The sequence below is a fragment of the Poecilia mexicana genome, unplaced genomic scaffold (assembly GCF_051168715.1).
Source record: "Poecilia mexicana isolate PSO_F unplaced genomic scaffold, ASM5116871v1 scaffold_6, whole genome shotgun sequence".
Lineage (NCBI taxonomy): Eukaryota > Metazoa > Chordata > Actinopteri > Cyprinodontiformes > Poeciliidae > Poecilia > Poecilia mexicana.
This window is the reverse complement of record NW_028263375.1, coordinates 12602780-12612406: the sequence shown is the minus strand read 5'-3', so window position 1 is coordinate 12612406 and position 9627 is coordinate 12602780. Positions and strand designations below refer to the sequence as shown.

The window sequence follows — 9627 nt, the reverse complement described above, 5'->3', positions numbered from 1 at the left end:
TAGGGGTCATATTAAGGTGTCACACCCTGTGGTCCATGGACATTTCACAGTCAGAACTCATATAGGAGAGAAGATCAGGTAAATGTTGCTCAAGAAACCTCAGTTCAAGCATCGAAATATCATCGTTGATAAAAAAAAAGTTCAATGGTGGATAAGTCCTTCCAACTACTCCTTCTGAAGGATTCAATGTTTTTTTTGGAAGTGATTGCATTTACTACGAAACTGAAAACCTGAAACCAAAACTTTAAAAGGAAAATGGTGCCAGGTGGTAAGTCAGCTAACGGTTCTGGGTAAAAACAATTACTCGTCTGAGAGAAGCAATGCGAGGTTTCTGTGACAGACAGTTCTCACGATGCCATTCATGCTTCTTCGCATACCAGCAATTGTTTGCTTTCTACCAAACCCAGAAAGGCAGAATTCCCCCAGTCCGTCAAATACTTCCCTCATCTATACTCTGCCTAATGCAACAATTGATCTAAGCTTCAGCAATCAAAAAAATAAAACCCCTCTAGCCCACATATAAGGCAAAAATGATCCAACTCCACTTAAAATCTGTTACCCAGAACATTATCGGATACTAAGAGATGGGGAGGAAGTATCAGAGGGTTGACATTTCACTTGCCATTTAAAAAAAGTGGACAAACTGCCCCTCCTGCATTCTTTTCAGCAAAAGCACGCCCACATGAGAAAACTGCATAGGTGCCGCAAAGATCTGCCTCAGGAACCAGAAGCATTTAAAGCTGGGATTTCAGGAACTGGTGAAAGGAACGTGGTAAGTGAACCATTTCTGATAGAAACTAAACAAATTAGGTTTTATGAGAGACCTTTTGATTAAGTCATTCTTCTTAAGTGTGTTTTCATAGTTGACGCTTCTAAACTCTGACAAGTTTTTTTCTTTTTCTTTCTTTTTGGGTTGGTGGAAACTAAACATATGTTCTCTCTTAGGTTAAACCACAACTAAAGCAGTTCAAATGATGGCAGGTAACTCATCCTATCAATTGTGACAATTTCTAAACGTGAAGATGTGCTTAGAAAGATAACTAAATCCTGTAACATTTTCAGAACACGGAAAACCTTGTGATCCTAGCGAAGCTACATTTTGCATGAATGAAGCGTCATGTTATAAATTACCAGCTATGGAGACACTCTCCTGCATGTAAGTAAAATAATAATAAAAAAAAAAACCCACAAACGAATCGATTTTACAAGCCAATATGTAAATGAGAAATATTACTGACACATTTTCTTTTTTTATTATTATTTTTAAACACTTTGGCACTTTAGCTGCAGAGAAAACTACAAAGGAATCAGATGTGAGGAGTACCACCTCCCTAGTTATTCTCAGGATGGATATGATAGAGGATTATTAGCTGCCATCATCGTTGTAGCAATCATCGTCTTGGTGGTGCTGGCTGTTATCATTTACCATATTCAAAAGTGAGTAAATCATTTAGAGTTATTTAAAGTTTAAGAGTTATGTGCTGATGTAAACAAATAAAAAGTAAAGTGTAAGCCTAATTTTCTTCTTTTTTTTTTCCGTGCACAGGATGGTAAAGGAAAAACCAAGCCAAAAGAACGATGCCGATCAGACGAAGAAGTTACAAGTATGAGCTCTACTGCCTACATGTACATATTTGTGCGTGTGTATGTAATGTAATAATATATTATTTAATTTTGTTGCAGTTAATACAGTAATTTAGAGGAAGATTCTGCATATTTTAATGTGATAAAAACATATATAAGAGGTTTGGAATAAGGATTAATGGTTGGGAAAGGAAGAACTTGTTACATGGTAGCATTTCTTTTTAAATATCCGTTTAAATGTGCAATTGAGACAACCAAATCCTAAGTTGTGAAATATCTGTTTTAAAAAAACAAACAAAAAACAACCCATTGTAAATGGATGTATGCTTTTTATTTTAAAGTGGCTTAATTGCAAAAAAAAAATGTAAATATTTAATTACATGCAGATTTTTACTTTAGAGACATTTTATTCATACAACTCTGTTCCTGTCACACAAACCAACCATTTACAGCAGGGGTCCCCAAACTACGGCCCGCGGGCCGGATCCGGCCCGCCACGTCATTTGGTCCGGCCCCCTGAACAATGCCGGATCCGGCCCGCCTGCTCATACCAGAGAGCATTCAGTGTTTTTTTTCATATATTGTATTTTCCGGTTTATATGTGGATTTTTCTTCAACCACCAGGGGGCTTTTGAGCAAATGTGAAACTTACTTTCCCTTAATGGCATATATACTCGTCAGTCCCAGTCACCGTTTCACTCACGGTTTTTTCCATTTGCATTCTGGGTAAAAATCTATCTAAAAGCGCGAATGTGTCGTCGTCGTCGTCCCTCCCCCCCCACGCTCGACAGTTTCAAATACAGAACAAACCCTCCCCCCCCCCCCCCCCTCTCGACAAGAATTTTCTAAGTTTTTTTTCTGCAAAAACTAAGACTGGCCCCCGACCACAGAAAGGAACAGCTATGTGGCCCTCGCAGGAAAAGGTTTGGGGACCCCTGATTTACAGCCTTTTGCTGAATGCCATCAATCTCTATTTAAAGTTTTGTCTGTTATTAAGCCTTAATGTGTTTTTGGTGTAAACCATAGTTGCCTCTGGATGCATCTCAACTGGACATAGTGATCTCACTTCACAGAAAGCTCTTTGTAATTTCACCCGCAACTTTCTCAAAGCTGGAAATGCGAGAACAAATGCAAAAAAAGAAAAAAAATATATATATATGTAAATATAGATTATGGACAGATAAGATACTCTTTAAAATGTTTTCCATGGTTTAACAGTTACGTTAAATAATGAATGAAACCAGGTTAAACTTGTTAATGCAGCCAATTTTTTTTTTTTAATCTGTAAGTACTTCATAACTATCCTACCAAGAAAAGTTTAATTAGTTTGAACTAAAGAGCTGAAATATGTGCCAATGCTTAGAGGTCAAGTACTTCTTTCATCAGAAAACTTTAAGCCCTTATTTGTGCAAAATATAATCATTATGCATACTCCTGGTATTCTTAGCTATAATGTGTCATTTTAATTAGGCCAAAATGGGGTTTTTTCTCATTAAATTGTGGGGTGGTGCAGCCAGTACCTACACAGTACCCATGCAATTCCATTAGAAGTATATTAGGAGGGAGCTAAAGATTAGGGTGATGACAAAGAGGCCTTCTAACCTAAAAGACATAAATCGTAGTTCAAGAAGATCAATGTCCAAACATACAAGTGGAAACAGTCAAAAATGTGTTTACCATTACAAGTGTTTGTTTGTTGTAACGTCAAAGATTTTTATGAAGGGTAAAGAAGAACATCAATATTTTACATACAATTTTTTTTAAAAATAAAATATATTTTTTAACTGATACCCTTTGTGCAATGTTTTATGTTTTGAAGTCTCACTTACCAGAAACAAAAGTCTTGGTGGAAGTAAAAATAACTGTGGATCCGGGGTTTTACTACTTCTCAGTAAAGTGCTTCCACCTAGTGGTAGAACAGATTTCCTACATAGAAGAAACAAACATAAGTTTGGGTGCATTTCACAAAATCTGAAATGTTCATACATTTGTAAAGCCACGTAAGGCAATGGCAGCTTAGGAATTCAATTCTGTGACTCATTTCTTCTTCCTTATGCAGTTATTACAAACCTCCACTTCCTTGTGTAATCATTTACATAAAGGAAACACTTTTTACTATTAGTATGAAAAAAAAAATTAAAGCAAGAGCACAAAGGAACATTTTTTAATAATTATTTGCAGACAGAAGATGAAACAAGTTGTAAATTTAACAAAAAAAATACTGTCAGTTCCTTGTAGATGGGGAATAAAACAACAAATGCATCATGAAATATCCTTGAAGTTGAAACTATGAGGATTATGCGCATATGTATTAACATTCCAAGAACAGTTTAAAAGAAAACTTTGAAAATATAATGCTAAACATGTGAGAAGTATAAAATAAACTACATTAAGGGACAATATCTAACAACTGTGATATCAAAACAGGAAAAAAAAATCCTCCACAGATCTGAAAGAGGACATGAAAGACGTGTTTGACTCTTGCGCAATTCCACCTACCGACGTCAACCTCTTGCGGAAACGCCCATCTGGAACTGCTTCATTGCTTTCAGGTGGGTGTGAAACCTTTCTTAAGAAAGGAAGCAAGGGAGAAAAAGACTGAGGAATTCTAAATTGCACAAGAACTGGACTGAAAGCAAACTGGCTTCATTTTTCAGGATGACAATAATTTCAAAAATGCTGACAATGTAATCTGTATGCCTGAATTGAAAAAACAAAAACAAGAAAAACAAAAACAAACAAACAAAAAAAGTCAATGTCAGTTAGGCTTCTTTCGACCCAGACATTAACATGACTTTAGCTCTCTGGGGTCAGCTTGTGAAAACAAAAACCCAGAAAAGAATGACAAAACCTACAGAAGCACTTTAGAATCTCACCGTAGTGTAGCCTGGAAAACTTTCACTGAAGTCTGTTTAAAGAAAACAACCTTAAAAGCCATTAAAATTGTTTTGAGTTTTTGTTTTGTGAATTGTAAAACCTATTTTCCAATGAGATGAGGCATGGATCAACAGTTTTCAGGTGGATTTAAAAGCTGCATTATAAAAAAATACAAGAGGAGCCGAAATTTCATCGAGTCGCTCTCACACATTTCTGGCTTTCTCAAACTGATGAGCAATTTTTAGTGCGGTGCTGTTCAGTCCCACAGACTGCATGTTTGTGATAATGGTGACCACCACTCCTTGGGGGAGGTAGAGAGTCCGTCCCTGGCGTTGGTCCATCTCATCACTGGGTAACACCAGAAGAACGCTGCTGGCCCCCACGGCTCCCCCTGTGTGGGACACGTAATGCCTGCGCTTCCTGCACTGACCATACTTCTGCAGCTTCTCCACCACCAGCCAGCCTTGGCCGTACAGACCATCGGTATCCCAGGAGGCCTCCGTCTTGTCGACTGGCGTCCACAGCTCTATGGCTGACTTGGGTTTCAGAAAACCAGGGAGCAACCCCTCCGTGTCCTTCAGGTGGGCCACCTGGTAGCCGTAGAGCAGAGCGTTGCCGAACAGCAGCAGGTCTCCCACTGTGGAGAGGAAGCCGCCTCCGGCCCATTTGTAGGAGATGTCGACGTACGGGCAGTTTACAACTCGCCCTCGCTTGTTGAGGTGATAAAATCTGTGGAGGAACCAATAAGCAAGAGAACTTTGGGTTTTAATGCATTAACTAAAAATAAATAAATTCTACTCAAATGACACATGGATTCATGTAATGTTTTACACTTTAACATACAACCCCAGGCTTTATCATATTTTATTAGTACACGACTGAAGTAGAAGGAAAATCCAATGCCATGTTTGGAGTTGTGCCATTCTGTAGTTTTATATTGGCAGTAATCTGTGAGATGCCGAAAGCTTGAGATATTGTTTAATTACATAATCTGAGAATATACTGAAATTGAGTTGCATGCATATAGGCTACATTAATGTTCATGGAGAATTATGTGATTTCTAAAGGTTGTTTGGATCCTATTTAGGATTATAAAGAATAAACGGGGCCGAATACCAACGCATGCCACATATTTGTAAACAATTTCAACCAAATAATTCTCATTTCACTCCCCAGTAATTCATTACTTTGTGTAAAATCCCAGTGAAATACACTGATGTATGTAGTTGTGACGTGACAAAATATTAAAAAAAGGTTAAAGAGGTGTGGATACTTTTGCAAGGCAATGTAGAGGACAGAAACAAAATATATATACATATATATATAAAAACATAGATTGCCTGGAGCGATGATATATAATGGGGTCATTCTCATCTGGAACTGTATTGTGCATTCCCAGCTCCCGAAACATGTCCTTCATGATATCCAGGAAGCGCTGGTTCGCCGCCCGCTCCAAAACGGCACTCAGCAGTGTGAAAGCGTGAGTGGAGTAGAGGAAAGTGGTTCCTACAATCCAGCCAAAACGTCTTTCGGGCTGATTAACACTGAAAATTTATCGTCAAAAATTGTTTTGTATAAAAATTTGCTTACCGGGTTTGAAAATGAGCGGGTCGTCCTTAAAAAGGTCCAAGGACTTAGTAACGCTTTCATAATTGTCTTTTATGTAGTATTCTTCGTGTTCAAACTCCTTTTTCCGCTGAGCCTGAGTGGATTCTTTACCTTTAGATGTTTGATCTCCTCCGGGTTTGTCTCTGTTGTCAGGTAAGCGCTTCTCATCGTCTCTCTGTTTACTTGTGCCTGAATCAAAGCAGAAACATAAGAGGAGGCCAGGCTTTTGCAATATCTGCCCCCAAAATTGTGGAATAATCTGCCTTTCCCCATCCAGCAGGTCTCTTCTCACTGAGCTAAAGAATGTTCTTTCAACAGATTTATTTGGTTTAGCACATCCTGAGAGGTTGACTCCGTTTTAACTACCTTCTTTTGTCTATTTTAACATGTCTGTAGATCTTTGGTTATTTTAAAGTGCTTTATAGATAAAAGTGGTGTGGTACCTGGATGCTTTAGAAGTCGCTTGGCTTTCTCTTTGTCCTCCTTAACTTTCTTCGCATCCTTCTCATAGTGCCTTATGCCACTTAGGTGTGACAGTATCATACGAGAAGTTATTGTAACCTGAAAAAAATAAACAAAAAAAAAGCTACATTTGATTTACCATGGCTAGTTACAAGTATTAGAATAAGTCATTTTCCTATATCCATAAATAACTTACATCTTTTCCATCAAACTGTTTCTGAGGAAACTCTGGCACATATTTCTGGACGGGGGCATCAAGATCAAGTTTCCCTTCTTCGCACAGTCGCGCGGCAGCTGCAGTTGTGAGGGACTTACTGATGCTGGCGATCCGCATCACCGTATTGGGAGTGCATGGGACACGATTCTCCAGATCAGCATAGCCGATGCCTGGATCAGATCAGCAGCTTCAGTGATTGCAGGGTGTATAAAAATTGTTTCATAGATGTGCTTTGAATGTGCAACAAAGCCGTTTACAGGCAAGATTAATGGTTGTGCAAGACCTGCAGAGTCAGGTTTATTCAAAACCACCTTGATTTTGGTTTTGCTCCATCATTTTAATTTCCTTTCTGCATGCAAGCCAACTTCAACCTTTCTCCCAACTGATTGCATTACTGTGTTACTTTGCTGAAACAGATTCTAATACAATTTTTGCATTCCTCTTTGCTAATTCTTGTTAGACAATATACATATTCAAGTGCTCAGGGGCAATGTTATGCCTTATAGTTATTAGGAAATGGTGCAGTGAAATAGCTCTTTTTTGCAGCAGTGTGTTGAAACTAATGAAGTTACAGATAAGAAAGACTACTTCCCAATATTTAAATAACATAAAAAAGTGCAACTTGCACAATATATTGTGCAAGCATATACATCTTGACTTCATAATTATTTTTTTTTCAGTGTTACTTTTTTTTAATTTGCTGGAAATGGTAAAAAAAAATATATATATATGCACATTTTTCTCTAGCAGATGTGTGGAACTACCCTGTAAATTTTCTGTAACAAGGTAAAGCAAAGTGCCTTGAACTTGCTCCTTTTGTATTTTGTTAATTATTTGGTGAGAACACGGCATTAAAACTTGACACTCTCTAGACGTAGGCGCAATTAGCACCTGACCCAACAACCAAGATTTTAACAGTATCTAAAATTCAAATATGTGACATCAGGCCATCATTGATGAAGTTTTATTGAATTTCCCCACAGCAAACATTTATCGTTTTCTGACTTCAACTGGTGGCAAATTTTGCAAACTTTCTTTAAAAAAAAAAAACTCCTCCTGCTGTCATGTTTAGATATTACCCATTTATTAACCTTTGTAATGATTCACAAAGCAAAAATAATAATAATAAAAAATACCCCCAAAGATATAGGTAACCACTGAGGAACAAAGTTTAAATTGGTGGAAAGATGAAAGCCATAACTTTCTTACATGAAGAGGCAGCTATCATTTGACTGCTTCCTATCACTGAAAACTAGAGAAAAATATCATTTAGATATAAACACCCACAACAACTTTAAAACTTCTACTAAAAGATGCCATTGTCCAGCTGGAAGGTGAACCTGCACCCATGTCTAACAGGTTTTCCTCCAAGGATTGCATCTCTGCGAAAGAAAACCTCCTCCACAGCATGATGCTGCCACCACCAGGTCCCTGCTGACATATTACACTAATCCCCAAAGAAATACACTAAAGTTTATACTCGCAACATGACAAAACGTGGAAATGTTTGCAGTGGATTTGATAACAGCCTTCCTATTGTCACCATAGAAACTTTGTCTCCAGTATGCAAAATAAAACTGCAACATTGTTGCCAGGTATTTTTGTTCTGATACATTTTTACTCCGAGTTGTAGCTTCATGCTGGACGGTTTTATCACCCACCTTCAGACCACACTTGAACACCGTCCACTGCAACCCCAACTATCAGTCCAGGAGCTCCGACCTCAGCCTAATAATAGGAGAGATAATTAGTAATAATAATAATAAAGATACCAATAAAGATAAGGTGTCTGTCTCTAACCAAGTTAGTTTCAGAGGCCTACCTCTTTGCCTACCTTTATCCGCTCCAGGAGGTCTCTGCTCACTTCTATGGCTTCTGTGTACGGATGAGTCTTTTGTGCTATTTCAACTTTATCATCACATGAGCTGTTTGCAGAGTCAGACCTGTATTTCAGACCTACTGCTAAAACAATGCCCGCACCTACACCATACAGCCACGTTCTGGACTTTAATCGGCGTTTGAAATTGAAATTGCCCCCGACAAAGAAACGCGTCTGCGTCCGAATAAAAACACATTTCGCCTGCGGCGTTAGTAAGAGAGACCGGGGCGCTGGCAGCGGGGAGCACTTGGCACAAAAGCGACGATATAAAAACATTCGAAACATTATGGAGAAAACGCTCCGCTTTAAATGTTTGCAACGGCTCGCATTTGTCTGTTAACTTACGGGGAGTATTCCTTAACAGTCAGCCGGTGGAGCACATGGGAAGAAGGGGTGACAGCGCGGTGTGGGAGGAGTTTTCCTCTTTAAATGGAGTGCAAAGTGTTGAGAACTAGGTAACACTTTATTTGAAGGGGGTTGAATAAGACTGACATGACACTGTCATAAAAACCTGTCATGAACATCAATAAGTCTTCATGAATATTTATGACTGTTGTCATAAAGCGTCATTCGGTAAATTATGACACTTTTAATACAAAGTTGACATTATTCAAAATGTCTTTGTTATGACAACTTGACATTAACCAAGAAATCATTACTGTTTAAACTTTACCTTTAATAACATAAAGATACCTAATTTTTAAAGTGCAATCAGTAATACTTTTATAACAAATTTATGTCAGTAATGATTTCTTGGTTAATGTCAAGTTGTCATAACAAAGACATTTTGAATAATGTCAACTTTGTATTAAAAGTGTCATAATTTACCGAATGACGCTTTATGACAACAGTCATAAATATTCATGAAGGCTTATTCATGTTCATGACATGTGTTATGTCATGTTTATGACAGTGTCATGTCAGTCTTATCCAACCCCCTTCAAATAAAGTGTTACCGAGAACTACTCTTTAAATGTTTTCACATTTTGTTGCTCATAAA

General features: G+C 37.9%; 2 protein-coding genes across 3 annotated transcripts; one reads left to right on the top strand and one right to left on the bottom strand.

The window, feature by feature from the left end:
• Positions 1-691: 691 nt before the first annotated feature.
• On the top strand, positions 692-3374 carry nrg4 (neuregulin 4). Its single transcript, XM_015012629.2, has 5 exons — positions 692-772; positions 946-981; positions 1063-1156; positions 1285-1437; positions 1547-3374. Exons 2-5 carry the CDS (start codon positions 972-974, stop codon positions 1608-1610), a joined length of 321 nt encoding a protein of 106 aa, XP_014868115.1. The 5' UTR covers positions 692-772; positions 946-971; the 3' UTR covers positions 1611-3374.
• A 358-nt stretch (positions 3375-3732) lies between these two features.
• Positions 3733-8990, bottom strand: lactb (lactamase, beta). 2 transcript variants are annotated; one of them, XM_015012613.2, is made up of 7 exons: positions 8571-8990; positions 8410-8476; positions 6728-6918; positions 6513-6630; positions 6052-6258; positions 5802-5967; positions 3733-5190 (listed from the first exon to the last, which is right to left on the bottom strand). In XM_015012613.2, exons 1-7 carry the CDS (start codon positions 8910-8912, stop codon positions 4665-4667), a joined length of 1617 nt encoding a protein of 538 aa, XP_014868099.2. In that variant the 5' UTR covers positions 8913-8990; the 3' UTR covers positions 3733-4664. The 2 variants fall into 2 exon arrangements, with proteins under 2 accessions (XP_014868099.2, XP_014868102.2); XM_015012616.2 differs by having other exon boundaries at positions 8583-8990.
• Positions 8991-9627: the final 637 nt, after the last annotated feature.